Below are 19,603 nucleotides of genomic sequence, written 5' to 3'. Positions count from 1 at the left end.
TGTAAAATGCATTCAAACAATAATAATAATCATAATAATAAGAAACATTATTTATATTGCGTTTTTATAAATGTCACAAAATGCTTTACAAGACAAAATACAAATGATACAAACAATGAATACACATGTAAAACAATCTAAAATTCATACAACATTTAGCAAAAGTCAAATAAAATAATTCAAATAATCAATAAATAATTCACAGATAAAAGTGAATTCAGGCCACAAACCCTGTAAAACCACACGTATAACATTATTTAAAAAGAGGTTCAAATAAAGTTTAATTGAATCAAAGATGCTTTATAACTAATTATATAAAATTAAACACTCACTATGGACACTAATTGGATAAAAAACAGGCCAACATATATCGAGAATCACCTCTAGGTCCGTGTTTATCTGCAGCAAGTGATTTTATTGGTGGTTGTGTTTTTCTTTCGCTGATCGACCAATCAGTGAGAGGAGGCGGGCCTGCGCGTGCTTGCTGCTGCAGATTTTGAATCGCTGTCAGCAGCGTGAGTCAGTTCCACAAGCAGGCCTCCAATCCAACATGTGTCAGCAGTCTGTAGAGGTTTTAAATGGTGAATGTGTCACGTTTTTACAGGGGCACCCTGTCTGGAAAGGTGTACTGTAAACCACCCGCAGGTAAGAAACATTAAAGCCCAAACTTTCTAAAGTCATCAGTCAGTCGAGTTCAGATGAGCTAACTATTGGCTTTACACTGAGAAAAATAATGTGGATGATTCTGCATTGCTGTGCACTTTCTTTAAACAGAATGAAACTATCCATATGTGCGCTTCAGTGTTTGTCTGACTCTCTGGTCAGAGTTGGGGAAGCTACCAATTACTTCACATTGGAAGAAGTTGAATTACTGCAAAGCTACGAGGAAGGAATCTTCTCCATGAGAAAGATCCTCTGTGCCACTACCTGCTGTACAGTATGTGGCAGTGCAAGAGAAGCTGCAGAACATCCACACAGGACAATTAGTGCATCAGGTTAATCCTAGGGAGACATCTAGAAAATAGAGCTACTTAGAAAAAGTGGTTCAAACTACATTGTCAAAAATAATCAACAATTAACACTGTAGATGTGATATAAAAAAGTCACATGCTAGCAGAAAAATGCAACTCAATTTAATTTATTTCAAAAAGTGCTCCATTGTTCACATACCAAAGCAATTGAATTAAATATATATATATATATATATATATATATATATATATATATATATATATATATATATATATATATATATATATATATATATATAATATTTAACCTAAAATAGGCCTATTTTCTTTCTTGTCAGTTTTATAACATCTGACTTATTATAACTAAATCTGATCAATTTGCACCTTTTTCACAGTATGAGCAACTCAAACACTAGTCTAAACAATGACCTTTCTTTCTTCTTGTCAGAAAATAATAACATCATTCTGTTCCTTTTATGACTCATTGTTTGTATTTTTAGTAGTTAAGAATGCAAAAATGCCTTAAAGGAATTTAACTACTTGACTCACTTTGCAAATATGAATGTAGTTGAACTTCCTGCAAGCTACTGCAAAATGTATTTAAACTTCCTGTTTAATGTAGTTCATTACTCCCCAACACTATCTACGATGAAGGTAAAGAATGAAGGCAATGAGTTTGTTCCTTGTTCTAATGAGGAAACTACTGAACTGGAATGAAGGGAAATGAAATCAAAATGGGACATGATTATATATCAGTGTACAGCCAACCAGGGAAAGAGGCCAAGTTGACACACACTCACACACTCACACGCACGGATGGACATGCGCGCAGAGCATCATCCACCCACAAACACAAAGAACAATCAGTCCTCTGATAAATGCCCGTCTCTTCCTTCCAAGTTTCACACTGTGTCTACATGAATATTGTGGCTGGAGAGACACGGCTCTGAACATGGTCTTCATCGGGATTCAGGAGGAGCAAGATTACGGTTAAGTAACTATCTCTTTTGAGAGATAATGGGTGTTTTAATGTTATATATTTTGAATGCTAGGATATCCAGATTTCTATTGGGAATGCTGTGGAAGAAACATTGTTTTCTATAGCTGTGGTTGTTTGTGGATTTGTACATTTGGTATCTTTTTTTAAAGACATTTTTATGGTCATTTTCAGGATTGACTAGAAAGTTATATTCTGCATGTCATCACAGTCTGAATGTGTTCAATGATTGTTCTGTGTGGCCATTGTGAATCCTTTTGTATTGATGACTACACAGATAAAGTTAGTATAATGCACACTCTGTAGAGCATGTGTCAGTATTGTCATCCCAGTAACAACAATACTGACAGAGGGACAGTTTATATCTACATCTTGTTGTTTTTGTACCACAGATTGTTTTCCTGTTATAAAATCGTAGAACAGATTCCTAAATCAATTTTGATAATTACTTTTTTTAATGGCCTTTTTATTATGATGGGATTAACTTAAGATGAGTTATTGTGCTGTGCTGCTCCTAATGAATTCAGTTAAAACTTATTCTGTCCCTATTTATGTCTGAGCACGGTAAATAAAATGGTGTTTATACTCAAATTCAACTACCACTAACTCAGTTATTTAAGACGGATATTTTCACTTCATTAATGGTTGCGAAAAACAGATACAAACGCATGACAGCGAGGGACTAATGCTTTCTCTCCTCTCTGGCACAGATGAAGCAGCAGGTGTGGGAGAGATCTGACTCGGTGTGTGTGGGCCCGTAAGCGTGACACAGAGCGGGAGATGAGGACTTTTATTTCTGTGGGTGGAGGCGGTGATGGAGGGGAGTCCCGCGGCCTCCGCAGCAGGGTGGGCAGGATGAAGAAGCTGCTGTGGCTCAGGCCGAGTCACTGCGTGGACGTCCACACAGACACGGAGCCTGGCGTGTGGCTGACCAGCTTCCAGTCGTTGAACACGGATGGACAGTACGAGGTGAGTCATAGAAACACAAGATTTTCTATGTTGGACAATCAGGGATTTGCATTGGATCCATGGATTTTATATTCCTTTGTTGCAGTTTACTGTAACAGCTGCTCTCGATGTCCTCAAACATCGCTTCATTTAAAACTCTTACATGACATATATTTTGTTCTATGGATGTCTTACATCGAAATAATGCAAATAAGTCAAAGCATCAATACACTCGTCTCCACGCCGCTTTTGATCAAACAGAGCAGGATGGATTCCACACACACACGCACACACACACACACACACACACAACAATCGTAGGAGGGTTTCTCACATGTAGGAGGATTCATCATTGAAGCATGGAAATACTAACGTTCTGAGGTGTTCCACCTAGAGCGAGGATGTGTTGTGATATAACCTTAAACATTGACTGGGAACTTGGTTATTATAGTGTTTAGGTTTTAAAATCCTAACAAACATCACATGGAGCTCCACGGATCATCTTGACGTTCCTCATGTTGTCCAAAGCCAACAGATATTACATTTACAGAGATACAAAACAAAGAAAAGCAACCGATAGTTACTTTTGCAAAGCTGAAACCACCAAATTAGTGCTGAAACAATTACTGATTATTTTGGTCTATAAAATGAGAAAAGACAAATGTTCACATTTCAGAAGCAGGAATAAGTATTTTCCCCAAAATGATTTTTGAATGATTTAAGAATTACGATTAATCCATCATCAAAGTTGTTGCTGATTTTCTGTAAAGTAAATATTTGGCATTTTTTTGCTGGGAACATCTGGGAACTTTTGCTGTTCCTGTTCAGCAAAACAAAATTCACTCATGACGTCATCAACAGTGGCGGACCTGCTGTGACACTGAGAAGGAACTACAGCAGACTCGCTGAGGGTGCGCTGTGCATTTCCAGCTAAAATAAGCCTTTTAATCGTGTGAGGTTTTGAGGACACGACTTCCACCTGCATGCTTCACCGCTTGTTACCTTGCCTGTCACCTCACCACCATGGATGGATTACTGAGCGGGCCGACCGGGCGCCGGGGCCAAAGTGTCAGACCTTCACCTACGAAATGTCACTTAAAGAGACCCAACCAGGAAGAAACTAAATATGACCACAAAGAAACATGAAAAGACTACAAAGACACACAAAATGACCACAGATACAAAAACAGGCAAAAAAAACTACAAAAAGACCAAAACAATTACAAAGACACACAAGATGACCACAAAGAGACACAAAACAACAACAAAAAGGTTAAACAACTTTAAAGTCTGTGTGTCTTGCTCCTATGTAGGAGAGGTGGTGGGGCCTTGTGCGTGCCTGTGCCCAGGGGCCCTTTGTCTCATAATCTGCCCATGCCCATCACCCATTCATGTGTCTAATGAGCACTAATTGAGCTCTCTGTTGGCACTTTCTTTTGTTCAGACTCTGTAGAGAGACTGCATGGCATGGGCAAACATGGAAGAATGATGGTAGATTTTCAGTTCAGAGAGAGAGACTCATTAGAGAAACAAAATAGCTCATTATTTTCTTTGAGCTGAAAGAGCAGTGGACAGCCTGATTTTAAAGGCGTCCCATCTGCTCAGCTTGTCGGTGTTACCACAATATTCGTCGATTTGTCTCTGGATGATATGAAATGCATTGTTTTCGGTAATAAAGGCTCTTAGTTCGTACATTACCTCATTGTGTGCTTCAATGAAGCTGAAGTTGGTGTTTCGGAGCAGAACATACCTGTTTCATGTGGTATGTCACCACCACGCCCCTGACACCATGGGCAGGAACACAAGCTAGGGACCGCCAAGAAAAACTGTCCCGACTGGATTCTTTCGAGGCAGTGGCACTGAAATGAGCTCTTCCAGGTCGATGTTGGCCCGACACCAGCTTCTCACTTCTGGCAAACAGAATGTTTCATTCTGCATCTTGCATTTAATCTCTTCCTGTAAAAGGATCACTGGCATTTTAATGCAACTGAAACTACAGTGCATCCGGAAAGTAGTCATACCCCTTCACCTTTTCCACATTTTATTATGTTACAGCCTTATTCCAAACTGGATTAAATAAATAAAATATTCTCAACATTCTACACACAACACAAACGCATAATGACCAAGTGAAAAAGGTTTTTTAGAATGTTTTGCAAGTGTATTAAAAATAAAACACTAAAATATCACATGTGATCACATTTGCAACAAATTCTAAAAAAGCTTTTTCACTTTGTCATTATGTGGTGTTGTGTGTCGAATGTTGAGAGAAAAACAATAATTTAATCCATTTTGGAATAAGGCTGTAACATAACAACATGTGGAGAAAGTGAATGGGTATGAATACTTTCCAGATGCACTGTAGCTGGAGTTTAAGGAAATGTAAATGACTGAAAGACTGAAAGTTTTTTTATATACATAATTCACCATCACACATGGATATTAATGCACCATAAACATTCTGTAAGCCCTCATAATGCACGGTGTGTCTTAAACTAGATGCAGTGTAGACGGTCAAGTACCACAGCAGCTCTGAATCTCTTCCCTCATTTTGCTTGAAAGGTTTATAGTCTTACAAACATTGTGGTGTTTAAGAAGTGGGGTTGGCACTGCACGTTTTATTGTTGGCTTTACAAATAGTGAGACTGTATTCCTATTCAGAAAACATACTGTTGGGCTCTGAGAGAGGCACCATTTGTTTATCCTGACAGCAGAGCCCCAAAGCTTTTATCTCTTAGTGGGAATACTGGCTCTGCTGGACCCACACACAGTTGAATACCCTATTAATGACCAAACATCTATCCTTAGTATCAAATAATTGCAGTCCTTCATTTCTTTTTTGTTACATTTTGTAAGCACTTGATCTTCCGAAGTATTATAATCACACTTTTTATTATTTCATATTGTTGTATTGAAAGACATGATGATACATTCTGAAGATTTACAGCAACATCAATTGCTAAACATTACCCTGAATGAGCTGCATTGTTCAATAATTCACTGTTTACTTTTACTTAAATGTTGCAGTAGTCCCAATGAATGACCTCTGGTGTTTGCATATTTTTACGCTGTGATATCTGAATACCTCAGCATTCAAAAGACACTGAAGTCAATCCAAAACACATAAACCAGAGGAAATGTATAGTTTCTTAACCGCGACTAATGTTGTAAATAATATAATGTAACTAATGGGGTTGAGCTTTCAGGTAGCCCTCCTACTTCTTAATTTTACTTAATGTTTTACATACTGTAGCTCACTGCATCCCATTTCCGGCAGTTGATAAGGCAAAAGGTGATAAAAATAAATAAAATAAAATATCCTGTAAGTAAGGGTTTAAGAAAATATCCAATATTGCAATACTATGTTTTGTGATACAGTATTGATTTTCAAAAACACTATTACATTGTAATTAATAGTTAACATGCAAAGATTAACTCTCTCAATACTTAGTGATAATATATCAGAATAATGACTTTGTGTCAAAAGTCTTTATTTTCATCTGCTGTTTTTAACTGTCGAAAATAACATCTTATAGTAACGGTATCATCCGTATCAATAGCAATCTCTTTTTTCAGTTATAGCCTCATATTGTAATTCTGCATAATATCAGATGATACCTTTATTCCCCGTATCCTCATTGGTCAGTAGCCGTAGCCCCGCCCACACCTGCCTCACTAGCCCCGCCCAGCAAAATACGGCTCCCTCGCGCTGTCCTCCTCCCACTGTCAGACTGGTCCCTCCACTGTGACTCTGGCTGCGCGACTCCGACATCTGGACACTATTTAACTAGTTTACTTAATCTTCTTCGTTACATTGATTCTCAAACATGAAATATCAGACCGAAGTGAACCGTCGGACGACGACGCTAATTCCTTAATTTCTGCGGGTTTATCACCTGCAGCAAAAGGAGTTTACAGACACAATTCTGGGATTTCTTCTCCCGAGAGCATGACAAACATTGGAAAATGGCAATTATCGATGGTAAGCTAATTTAAATGTGCTCGTTGTTGTGTGTGTGAAGGTCAATGATGAGTACTTTAGTAAAATGTCTTTGTCAAACTTTTTAAAAATTATTTTTTTAATCTGTTTTTATGGATTATGTATTTTTGATCATGTGTACTCTCCTACACGTGAACGCTATTCTTGTTGTTTCTGGACAAACATGGGTTTCATTCATGTGGGTCCACCAGTGTGTCACTTTACCCGGCAGATGGCTCACTGGTTTTTTTCTGAGTTTCTGTCATGTGATATCAGGTTTTCTCAAGCTCTGCTTCTGTTGTTGCATATGTGCAAACTAACATTGTGATTACATAAAGCCTGTATGGACAAACTGCCACCATGTTTCCTGCCAGTCAAGTCTCATTTCAAAGCAATGACTTATTGTTCAGGGTGACACTCAGAAAATAGGGTCAGCCCCTATATTTCTCAGACTGGGTCCTTGTTTACTTTTACTGATAGTGTACATACATTATTCTAAATCAAATTGCATTATAGAGTCCAGACAATTACATTTGACTATCCAGTTAGAGATTATGTACCATAGATGATTTACCATAATTTATCATGTGGTGTGACAGAAGAAAAAATGACAATTTGAATATAATATTGTTTATCATCACTCCAAATCCAACAAAATAATTCTCATCTGTATGTTTTTTAAATTTTTATTCCCAGCTCTCATGTGTAAAATAATAAGTTTAAAATTAGTATTTTTAGTAAAACAAAATGTGGTTAAGTAAAAATAGAGAGTAAAACAATAAGACATAAGGGGAAGTACAACAAATGTAGAGCAAATGTCAAAATAATAATATAATAATAACTATTTTAATCATTTCGTAAAAAATGGTACGAATTCTTAAATATGGAGATGTTCTGATTATCTCTGTTTTATATCATATTAAAATAAATATCTTTGGATTTTGAACTGACAAGACATTTAAAGACATCTCCTTGGACTTACTGGAATAGGCATAATGAAAATAATCGTTAGATGCAGCGCTATAATTATTCTTGTCATATCACTCAAACTTACTGAAAGAGTCTGAAACATGTCCTCACGCTTCCCTTTCAATGACAATGAGTTTTGTAAGATTTTCCCAAATTCAGTCAAGCAGCAGCTGTTGAACGCTCCACGACTGTTAGGAGTTAAGGAAAACGTTGTAAAAGTTTCTTCTTGTGATGTATTTTTATAAATTTAAATTTAAATATAAAGTTGAGTTAATTCTTCTTTATGTTTCTCTTATGCGACACACGATTTCAAGTACATTAAAGTCTGTGTTATCAGTCGTATCAGAATAAAGGAGCAGCATTAGAAGGCTGCATCGTGTATGTGGGTGATTTATTTGCCAGATCTTGATGACCTTGCTTCTTCTCCTGCAGGATCAGGTGCAGGAGTGGGGGGAGGAGGAGGAGGACGGGGCTGTGTTCGGCGTCACGCTGCGCAGGGAGCCGGTGCTGCCGAGCTCAGACACGGCGGAGCTCCCCACAGCCTTCAGCTTCGCCCACTACCACACGGTGAAGCTGCGCAGACTGAAGGCCGGCACCATGGAGCGTCTGATCACCCACCTGCTGAACCCCGAGCACCAGGAGCCCGACTTCATCCGCGTCTTCCTCTCCACCTACAGGGCCTTCACCTCCACCAGCACCCTCGTCGAGCTGCTGTTTCAGAGGTGAGGCTAAGCAGACTTTTGTCAAAAACCATGAGAGCTCAGTCGTTGTCCAACTCGTAGAGGAATCTACTCGGTTCAGCACTAAAGATTCATCCAGGTGGAGACGCTGTGTGTGGTTGGGAAATATATTCCACAATAAAACCTTTTGTTAAATCTGACTGTGGTCACGCGCCAACTGTAACAATATTTGTATTATTTAGAGTTTTGCATTAAACTTATTCTACAAATTTCACCTTTTTTGAAAAGTGAAGTTGGTTCAAAGTTCTTGGCCTCAGCGACGCAGCTCCTTATCAGAAGCCAGATACAGATTTGAAGGCTTTATTATTCCCTTCATCGCTTATTGACTTTGATTTGTTATTCCAGTATGTGCTACTTTTAGAAAGGTCGTCACATCAATACAAATGTAAGCGGTGCATAACCAGGTTTTACAACATGTCAGATTCACACGTCAAATTTCAAAGAACCTCTGTTTACGCTTGGCCAGTTTCTATGACGCGTCTTATCGTCATGAACGACACAAAGCAGTCAGGAGCTTCCCTTCCCGCGCGGTCATGACTACACCCTCCACACCCAGCGCAGGTGCTTCTTCACCGCACTGAAGACCAGTGACGTTAACAAACACTGAGATTTAATTGACTGGATCAATCAGGAATGCTGTACATACGTGCAGGAATAAGTAGATATTTGATATCTGATTTAATATTCATAATTAAAGGGCTGAAACACGGCTCAGATCGAGTCCATAGTACCTGCCTGGTGTTTTGTCTCTCGGGTCCTCACAACTCAGCGTCGCTGAATGTACTGCAAATGTGTGACACTGTGTCCATCAGCGCTGTTCAGTCGATATATTATTAGGTCAAACAGTCGCCCTCATATCTGTGGTGCTGGTGGCAACAGGTTTATCTGAGGTCAGTCTCAGGACGACCTGGGAAGTGTGTTTTCCTGCTTTTGCCTTAAAGGATTTTGTGCAGGATGTAACATTGTGTTGCCGTCATTAACCGTCAGCGCTGAAACTTGATAGGTGCTGTATAAATGACAATGTATCTACCGTAATTTTCGGACTACCTATAAGCCGCAGAAGCTAAATTGACTGATGTGTACATATATAAGCCGCACTGGACTATAAGCCGCAGGTTTTTTAATATTTAATTACCATATGTAAGGGTTCGTGCACAGAGGGGATTCATTAATCCTCATCTTCGTCTTCTTCCTGCGTACTAAAACCACCAAAGTCCTCATCTTCAGTGTCGGAAACGAACAGGCTCAGGGTGGCTTCGTCAGCCACTCTCCTCTCTCTTTCGATGTCTCTCTCAAAACCAACGAACTCCTCTTCGTCACTGTCGGAATCGACATACATTTCTCCCTGAGGGAGACATTTGTCTGTTTCCACTCATCCCTCTGTACGGCCACAGTGTCCCACTGCAGAGACTGGCTGTAGTGACATTTCCACAGGATGAACCGTTACAGGAGATCTTCTGTCTGTTCCGTGTTGTGATTGTCATTTATAAGTGATTGTTTTTACCTTTTCACACAGAGAGGACTCAATCACCAACCTGGACAACAGTGTCTGCCCACGCAGGTGAGTGGTCACTCCTCCATTTAGCAAGGATGGAGTAAAATCCTATTGGACCAAACTTCTTGTGGCTCCGCAAATGAACAGCTGTTATTGTTTCTTTGTCCGCCACAATTTATACCGATGTTGTCCAATCAAGGATGAACCCGAACAATTAATTAACACTTACTAATGTCCCGATCATCCCCTCAGTACCTTACCCCCGGTGATCCGGCTGTGGCTGGAGGAACACAGTGAAGACTTCCACGAGCCCCCTCACTACCAGGCCCTCCGGCTGCTGTGTGTCCACTTGCGGCATCGCCTCTGCTTCAGACGCTTGGCTCAGACTGCCGAGAACCTCCTCAAGAGGCTCCAGGAGCGAGGTATGGAGGGATAAGGAGATGCGATTATGATGCACTGTCGATGATATGAAGTCCTGTGCGCTTCCTGTTTCGTTGACAGTTATGATTCGCCGTGTTTGACAGATTGCAGCCAGTCTGCGTCACAGCACAGCGCTGAACCATCGCAGCAGGAGCACAGCGATCAGGGGGACGCAGGAGAGACCTCCACCAAGGAGGAAGACAAATACAACTTTATGGACTTCCCTGTGACAGAAGTGGCGGAGCAGCTGACACGATTGGACGCTGTAGGTTCCATTAACAAACATCTGGAAACTCATTTCTGTGTCAGTGAGGTTCCCTCTTTCCTATCGTCTCACCTTCTCTCCCTCAGGAGCTGTTTGTCAGAGTGGTGCCCTTCCACTGCCTGGGCTGCATCTGGTCCCAGCGCGACAAGAAGGAAAACCGAAACCTGGCGCCCACCGTCCGTGCCACCATCTCCCAGTTCAACGCCGTCACCAACCGTGTCATCACCTCGCTCCTCTGGCCGTCCTCTCCCAGCCCTTCCACTTCCTCTCCCATCTCATCACCCAGCTCCTCCTCTACCTTCCTGTACCCCTCCACTGCCCCGAACTCGCCTCGCTGCTCTCATGGCAGCCCCGCCCACAGGGCACGCATCATCGAGCGGTGGATCACTATTGCTCAGGTCAGGGTCCAAAAATATTTCAAATTACATTAAACGTTTATCATCAAGTGACATAAATGAACAAAATGGCGGTGCATAACTGCCTTTTCTCTGTGTAGGAGTGCAGACGGCTGAAGAACTTCTCCTCTTTGAGGGCCATCCTCTCAGCCCTGCAGTCCAACGCGGTGTATCGTCTCAAGAAGACCTGGGCTGCTGTCAGCAGGTCAGCGAGCTGTTACAAGAAACCCCTAACTTATACGACACAGTTCTGTGAAATACACTGTTGTCAATTTTCTGCAGAAAATAAAAAATAAGAAGTGAAACTTGAGTGTGAATAAAGATAGAAAATACATTTCCCTAAATGATTTTAGCTTCTTTCTTTTATGCAGCCTTGTTCAGGATGATATTGACTGCCAAAAGAACACTTGTTCTAACGGATGCAATTTGTTTGCTTTCAGGGAAAGCATGAACACCTTTGACCACCTGTGTGAGACTTTCCCCGACGAGAACTGTGTGCTCACCAGCAGAGAGATCCTGGTGGAGGTAACTACATGTGTTTGTTTTTTTACACAAACACACGTGAAAGAATGCAGACTGACGGCTGTCTGATTAATGGCAAAATGATTTGTGGAGTTATTATTAGTGTGCCAGCTCCTTCCTGTGGCATGTGGGGTGTTTCCTGATTTAATTGGGTTTAATTGCTCTGGCCTTCTCCAGTACAAAAGGAGTCACTGAACAAACCGTTGAATGTGAGAAATAACTTGTGAGGCTTCTACTATCAGGCCCGTTTACACGGCGCTGTGCGCTCCGCATGGTTAAAACTGCACCTAATGTAAATCCCATTACCCGAAACAATTAGTTGATTATTTAGTTGAGCAACAGAAAATTAATTGGCAACTATTTTGATAATCAAATTATCACTTTTGTTGTTTCATCTGTTCGCAGCGTGTCCAATGTGAAGATGTGCTGCTTTTCTCTTGTTTAATATCATTTTTCTTTGGGTATTTGAAGATTTAATTTCACTATTTTCTGCGTTGAAATTAATCAAGAAAGAATCAATAAGCAACAATGTTTCCGCCTTAGTGTATTGTGAGAAGTGTGAGACTAGAAGTACTCTGATAGCAATATTAGAGTGTAGAAATGACACGTACAAAATAATCAAAATATACCACTAAATATATATATTTTTAAACTCATGATGCAGAATGTCCTTTTTTAGAATAATGTAGATTATTGGATTATAATTAGCTTTAATGTGGAAGCTGGTCAATCTGGGGCGTTTTACTATATTCACTGTCTTATCTTTAACCATAATGATACTTCATGTATTTGTTCATTATGTTTTGTATTATTAATCTGAATCTGCAAAATTATGTAACTCTCAACTAAAGGTATCAAATAAATATAGGTCGGTAAAAAGTACAATATTTCTGCCTCTGAAATGTAGCGGAGTAGAAGTATAAAGTAGTGTAACGCACAAGTATCTCAGAGTTGTACTTAAGTACGGTGCTTGAAGATGCACTTAGTTACTTTCCACCTCTGGAATCCTCTTACTGGAAGTATTGTGTACTAATCGTTGTTTAATTAGCTTTTAATGATGTGTTTCTGAATGAATGTTCGGTCTGCAGTTCAGCTGCCACCCGGTGAACAACAATTGATTGTGTATTTAGTGAATGTTATCAGCAGCAGGCACTCCGCCCTGAAAAGAACAATCGTATGATGCATCGCATCACACCAGCACTCACATTAACACGTTAACATTTGTGTTTTATCGATGTTGACGGGACATGTTGTGTGTTTTCTGCAGGACGGGACTCACCCAGATGGCAGTGCCACCCCGAGCTCAGTGTCCAGACACATTGTAAGAAAATAGTCATCAGTTTGTTTGGAAATAAGTTTGTACTTCCTCCATTTTGCAGGTTTGACCACCAAAAATAAAGTGAATGTGTCAGCTTTGCCAGCCACTAAAAAATGAAAGGCAGAGGTTGTTGTTTCTTCTCTGCGTGGATCATCAATTCGACTTCCCTAAAAGTCACATGTTTTCAAGCCGATTATAATTTGCCAGATTTCCAGTTCCCTCTTCTTGAATCTGTTCATTCGATGGAAAAAGTTTCCGTGAGGAAAGGTCACATGACTGTGAGTCGCCCCTCACATAGGTGAAGGGATGAAAGCTGACGTGTGTGCATGGTTTCTCACACTTTGAAAGTTTACTCAGTCGAGGTGGGGCCATGTGTGAACTGTTTTATGCCCCCATATTTTCTGTTTGTATAGTGATCGTCCTGCTCTGTGTTCCTACTCCATACAGTCGATTGTTTTATTGAGTGAGCTCAACATTATGTCCTCTTCAGTTCAAGTTTCTCACTCTTTCTTTCTTTGAGCTAATTTTCTATTAGAGCAACATTTAAAATGTTAATGATAGTTAGCTTCAATAGTTTCAGCTTTGTGCAAATATATTAAATCCAATAATTGCAAGACATGATTAATACATTGATTCAGTTGTACAGCCATAGTGATTACCAAAATGTCAGACTGTGGCTTGATTTGTGTCCTCAGAGCTTCAGCAGCGGAGTCGTGCCGTACCTCGGCACTTACCTGACGGTCCTCACCATGCTGGATACAGCACTGACTGACACTGTGGAGGTGAGCACACGTCACACCCGCCTGTTGTTTTACTGTTTTATGCTTTCTGCTACTTTTTATGACTCCAAATTTGTAACACTTTTTTTTTGTTTTTTCCCCAGGATGGACTTATCAACTTTGAGAAGCGCAGACGGGTAGGTGTCGCCTCCTAGTGGTGTCTTGCATGAATGAATGACTGACTGCTGACAACTCACTCAAACCACCAACAACACTTCATACACGTCTCAAAATATATCCCATTAAACGAGCAACAATCCTCCTAACACACTGACTTCAACACTAACAGGGAGCATTACATGATGATGACATTTTATCTTAATGATTGTTTGCACAGAAATCATAATTTCATTATAGAAACACATAGTAACACATCTTTACTTTATTGACTGTGATAAGGTTTATGTAACAAGGAGTCAGAAATGCAGCAATTTGCTATATCCTTCACTTGTTTCCATATATATATATATATATATATATATATATATATATATATATATATATATATATATATATATATTCAGGTTCCTCCCTCAAAAGTGTTTTGAAGTGTGGAGGAGAAAAGAGTTGATTGAAAGCATTTTGTGTGAAAGCAATGAAAAAATGTTCCCCAGTTTGATCCACAGACTTCTGCTTCACCGACTGTTTGAAGAGTTTTGACAAAGTGACGGCAGTTTTTACCACGTCAGCAGTCAAAGAAACAGTAATATCCAGTGCTGACGTGTATGATACTTTTCTGTTCTATGAATTAATCTGTGCTTTGATTTTATTTGTTGTCTCTTGTAGGAGTTTGAGATTGTCTCTCAGATTCGGCAGCTTCAGGCTTCCTGCTCGCACTACAGTCTACCAGTAAACCCTCTTATCGCCGTCTGGCTGCAGGCTCATACACTGCTCACAGACCAGGAGAGGTGAGACGCACACTAACATCCCTGCAATGCAATATAAACACAATCGGGTGGATTGGACGTCTTTTGAATCTTTTTTTAACTGTATCTTTCTTTGTCTCCTGAAGCTACGAGCTGTCTCGTGACCTGGAGCCTCCCGTCGACCCGTGTCCCAGCTCTCCCAACTCATGGAGCAGTCGGCTGCTCACGAAGAAACTTGCCTCGTAAGTCTGGAAAACCACCTCCAGCCTGTAACGTATCGCCACAGCTACCTGTTATGACTTTGACTGCTGTGCTATAGATCCTCAGCCCCTTGTGTGTAGGATGTGTCAGACCCAGAAGACTTTGGATTTGTTATGTTAAAGGTAGAAATGTAGATATGTTCTATCTGCATCCAAATACACATCTCCAGTCATGAAATACTTGATCCGGATTGCATTTTAAATGTAAGCAAATGTAGTTTATGAGGAAATAATGAACATCCTTTTAACAGATTCCTTGCTCTTTACCTCATCCGATTTCAAAACGTGTATTTAAGTTTCTATTTTTGGAAAAGTTACACAACTAAACTGTCAGTTTGTGTGTGCAGGTTGCGAACATCCAGCGAAAGCTCCCTCAGGAAGACCCACGCCGACCAGATCAGCGTGTCGTCTTCGGGCTCCAGCAGTTCGGACATGGAGGACCTCTCCGCCCCTCAGCCCTCCCCGCTCAGACTCAAACTCAAGGTGAGAACTGACTCCTGGTTAATACTCAGTTTAAGGGGAGACACTACAGGTGAACAGGGTAAAAGATTTAACAGAATTAGACACTTTATGAAATGTGCTGTTTAATACATTTCCAGAACAGAAATCTGAACATTGGATAAAGCCAGGCTCAATATGGTTTATAAACAAACCCTTCTGTAAAACCTTCAGAGTATATATAGGAAATAAACTGGACAGTTTGCTGTATTTAAGTGAAGAAACCTCATTTTGAGAAAACAGCCTTTAAAGACACCACAGGTGGTGAATAGGGCGACAACTGTAACAAATAGATTTCACCAGGAAACGTTGATTACTTGCATTAAAACGATTATATTCTGTATTACAATTTTCTGAAATGTTGTGTTTAAATATGCAAATGAAGTGTTATTTAACGCTAACTTAACACAAATAGACAAATGTTTTAAAATTGGAACATAATATTAATATCTTCTCGTCCTGTCTTTCCCTCTCAGTGTCTCTCAGGCTCTCTCCACAATGTTGCAGAGGATTTCTCCTCCAGCTCCTTGTCCTCCTCCTCTCCCAGTCTGTCCACCTCCTCCTCACATCCAGACCTCAGCTCTTCTTCTCTGGTGCTGAGCCCAGAGTCGTCATCGTACGGCTGCTCTCCTCAGGCCGCGCTGCCCGTCTACAACAAACAGGTTGCAGACTCGTGTATCATCAGGGTCAGCGTGGAGTCTGTCAGCAATGGAAACGTCTACAAAAGCATACTGGTAGGAGCGGTGGTTGTGTAATGGGGTGTGTCTGAGGTCAGCTGGCTTGTTTTTGGTTGACTTAGTTTTTCTAAAAAAGCTAAAATAAATCAGGAAGAGGAGGAAGGACTTGGTGTTGCTTAATCATTTGTGTCAGCCTCATTACATGGAAAGAAAACTGTTGTGTTATTTTTAAATACTCTTAAATTAAACAAGATTAGAGAATGCTCTCCGAAACTCTTATCAGCCCAAAATGTATGAATGAACCCTTAAAGACAACATGATCGATTTAGGCTGCAACTAACAGTTATTTACTTTTAAAATGTTGTTAATCAATTATTTTATTAAATCAATAATTGTACTAAAAATCTAAAGTAATGACTGATGTTTGATGCAATTTACAAGAGCCTAAATTAATTAACAATTCATCATCATTTCTACCTCGATAAATGAACTGTGTTTTTACTTTATCTCATTTAAAAGAGTCGCTGGAATCACTCTATGAAAAGCAGCAATATCTACTAAATATGTTGTAAATAAAATGAATATAATATATAGTCATTGTCCCATGTTTGTATTTTCATCTCCAGCTGACCAGTCAGGATCACACGCGTCAGGTGATTCAGAGGGCTCTTGAAAAGCACAACATGGAGGACGTCAGCTGCTGTAGTTTCAACCTCTGCCAGATGCTCAACGATGGAAAAGGTGAATATCTTCTCCTCAGCTTGACCTAATGATCCCGCTCACTACGGGATTAACTGAGGCCTCCTTTTCTTTTCTCAGTCTCTCTTTGTGTCAGTTGCTCGTGATCAAATACACGACACAAACCAGACCACCACAGGCCGAGTATATCCGGCCCACACGCAGTCTGCCGCAGCAGAATTACGACATTGCCTCTGCAGACTTTAAACAAATGTTAAATGAATATTGTCTATCACATTAAAAGATAAAATAATTCCACTAAATCCTTCGGATTTTCTTTCTGAAATCAGCCACAATCATGACGGGATATGACTCCAGCTTATTATATTCCACTGCCTTCAATGATGCTGAAGTTCTTTCTTTGTTTCTAAATTACCTCAGAACTCCAGATCCCAGAGAAAGCCAACGTCTTTTATGCCATGTGCACCTCCGCCAACTTCGACTTTGTGCTGCGTCAGCGCTGGAGGAGCCACGGCAGACGTCTGGGCTCCTCTTTCAGTCCTGCAGCTCAACTCAAGAGCCGGCCTCGCCAAGTGAAAAGCATCTGTCCTGACTGACTGCGAGGAAACGTGTAGAGACAGAGGAGCTGCTCGTCTGCAAACAGCCCAACACGTCTGACGCTGTTTGTGTGAGATCACTGTACAGCAGATATGACACAGAGACTCCCACGCAACGGAGCTTCCACTGAGGAAGGAGTTCTCATCAAGACGTAGTCTCCACCGGGATCAACGCTGAAATGTGTTACACTGAGAATTAAAGAGTGATGCATGAAGAGAGAAATGTCTGAGTACACAGAAGTGAGACACCGAGAAAGAAATAAGGATTCTGTATCCTGGTATTGTTCTACATCACCGTAAACATCGACATCTCTGGATCAATGACCCACAAGTCACACAGGACCTTGAGATAAACTCACTTGTATTTTCGTGCACAGTGCATGGTGTATTACTGCGCATCATGAAGTGAGCAGTGCTTCAGGTTTCACTGCAGCTAAATGCAAACAGGATGAGGATCAGCTGGTCTGGGGAAACGCTCATGTGTCGTGATTCTACAGGAGTAAAGGTGGCTGCAGACTCGGCTGCAGTTTCTTGTCTGGGACTCGTACAGCAGACTTGTCCTCCAGCCATCGAAGAACAATGAGCCTCCCTCCTGAATCCATCAGTGTTTGAAACACCTGTGGGCTCCTGACATTGAGTTTTCATTTGTCCGGAGAGTCGGTAATGAGTATTCACTCGTCTTCTGGTTGAGGATTTAAATGTTTTAATGTAACTTAATGTGTTTTAGCAAATTATTATTTAATGCAATGTCAGTATTCAGCTTTTAGAGCAAAAGTGGGAAAGTCTTCATTTGGACAGTTCGCCTAGAGATGGTTATTGTAACATTTTAACAGCTTGTTAGTTGAGATTCTACTGTTTTGCTTCATCTTAAGATGTTGAACAGATTATCTGTAGAGTATAGGTAACCTTTCATATCGTAGCGCATGTTCTCAGAATATTTCAGTTTAATTTATATGCATGTTTATGAATTATCAGATCTAGATATTCTAGATTAAACATCTACTGACAAAGCAAAACTAAAAAGCTGTTGAAATGTTACAAATACTATTCAAATAAACTGTAACCCAAAGGTGGCGTAAGGAACATGTGGATTCTCTCTTCAGTTCTTAATTCTCAACTGTTGCCAGACTTTGGTGTCTCATGAGCTCAACTCAAGTTTGTATTCTTTTGAATGAAGAAAGCTGATGTTGTATGTGAGCACAATGTGCACGTAGACGTAAGAACAGCGAGGTCTGAAGCTCACTCCACATGTGTGAGGCTGTGAAGGAGATTCAGCTGAAGAATGGTTCATGGATGTGAAAATGAAGTGTCTCTGTAAGTGAATTTAAGTTGATATATAATATCATCTCAGTGATGTCAAATCCTCCCTAAAACTCTAAGGCAGCTTTCTGCAAGTGTTAAAAGTGAAAACCGTAAAGTCACATTTTTAGAGTGGTTCACGTCAATGTTTAAATTTAATAGAAACAAAACACACACGGGTGTTTCTCCTCAGTTTGGGGCAGGATTTAGCGTCTCTGGGAGCAGCTTGAATGCTGCGGTGGTTTGTAAGTCGGGTGTCTGGCAGCTGCAATATAAAGTATGAAGGAGGACTTCTGTCCCTGTTATTAGTAGGCTTTTTGTTTTCACGCTTTCTGTATTATGTTAAGATGTTATCGACGTTACTGTATGCAAGTTGTAATTTAAGCCTACATGTCTTTTGAGCTAATATTTTATTTGAACAGATTCTTTATTTTTTAAGTTTAATCTAAGCACTTGCTCTTTATAATTAGTATTAATAAAGTAAATATACTATTTATCATAGTGCCACAATTGTTTGTATTTATTGTATTGCTCATGATTTAGGAGTGTCTTGAGTTCAGACAAATAAAGGAAAGAATGATTAGATATCAACACGAGGCCTGCTGTTATGGTTAATATTACATGTGGTTTTTAATTATAATTTGTAAAATCAATATGAGCTCTGGCTTTGTCGGTGTCCAAAAGTAAAACTCTTGATAATTATAATATTTGTGGCCGAACACCAGGTGGAGCCAAATACAAATACTTTGAATGTTTTGTCTCGCTCAGGTTACCGTTCAAAGACAAACAACTTGTTTGTCCTTCAGTCTAACATCCGGTCTTTTCAGGACTGACCTACATTTTCAGATCAGATCAAATCTAAAAAATGTTTTCTCAGCAGTTGAAGAAATTAGATTGAGATACGAAACAG

General features: G+C 40.1%; 1 protein-coding gene across 2 annotated transcripts; it reads left to right on the top strand.

The window, feature by feature from the left end:
- Window positions 1–491: 491 nt before the first annotated feature.
- Window positions 492–19,284, top strand: rgl3a (ral guanine nucleotide dissociation stimulator-like 3a). Of its 2 annotated transcripts, XM_029440734.1 has the most exons (19): window positions 492–645; window positions 1,872–1,960; window positions 2,679–2,937; window positions 8,297–8,586; window positions 10,121–10,165; window positions 10,352–10,521; window positions 10,624–10,784; window positions 10,871–11,182; window positions 11,281–11,384; window positions 11,620–11,704; window positions 12,969–13,022; window positions 13,715–13,801; window positions 13,903–13,935; window positions 14,585–14,706; window positions 14,811–14,906; window positions 15,272–15,407; window positions 15,899–16,156; window positions 16,726–16,840; window positions 17,219–19,284. In XM_029440734.1, the coding sequence occupies exons 3-19, from the start codon at window positions 2,749–2,751 to the stop codon at window positions 17,392–17,394; spliced, it is 2,433 nt and encodes an 810-aa protein (XP_029296594.1). In that variant the 5' UTR covers window positions 492–645; window positions 1,872–1,960; window positions 2,679–2,748; the 3' UTR covers window positions 17,395–19,284. The 2 variants fall into 2 exon arrangements, with proteins under 2 accessions (XP_029296594.1, XP_029296602.1); XM_029440742.1 differs by lacking the exon at window positions 1,872–1,960 and having other exon boundaries at window positions 510–645.
- The last annotated feature ends 319 nt before the right edge of the window (window positions 19,285–19,603 follow it).

This window comes from Cottoperca gobio, chromosome 1 (genome assembly GCF_900634415.1).
Source record: "Cottoperca gobio chromosome 1, fCotGob3.1, whole genome shotgun sequence".
NCBI lineage: Eukaryota > Metazoa > Chordata > Actinopteri > Perciformes > Bovichtidae > Cottoperca > Cottoperca gobio.
Note: the sequence above shows the minus strand (reverse complement) of the source record. Positions and strands in the feature narration are given on the sequence as shown.

Bases quoted from the DNA above. Each gene is read 5' to 3' on its own strand.
- rgl3a (XM_029440734.1), top strand. From the start codon at position 2,749: ATGAGGACTTTTATTTCTGTGGGTGGAGGCGGTGATGGAGGGGAGTCC. The intron at 11,385-11,619 runs GTCAGCGAGCTG...GTTTGCTTTCAG, and splicing joins ACCTGGGCTGCTGTCAGCAG to GGAAAGCATGAACACCTTTG. The intron at 11,705-12,968 runs GTAACTACATGT...TGTTTTCTGCAG, and splicing joins GCAGAGAGATCCTGGTGGAG to GACGGGACTCACCCAGATGG.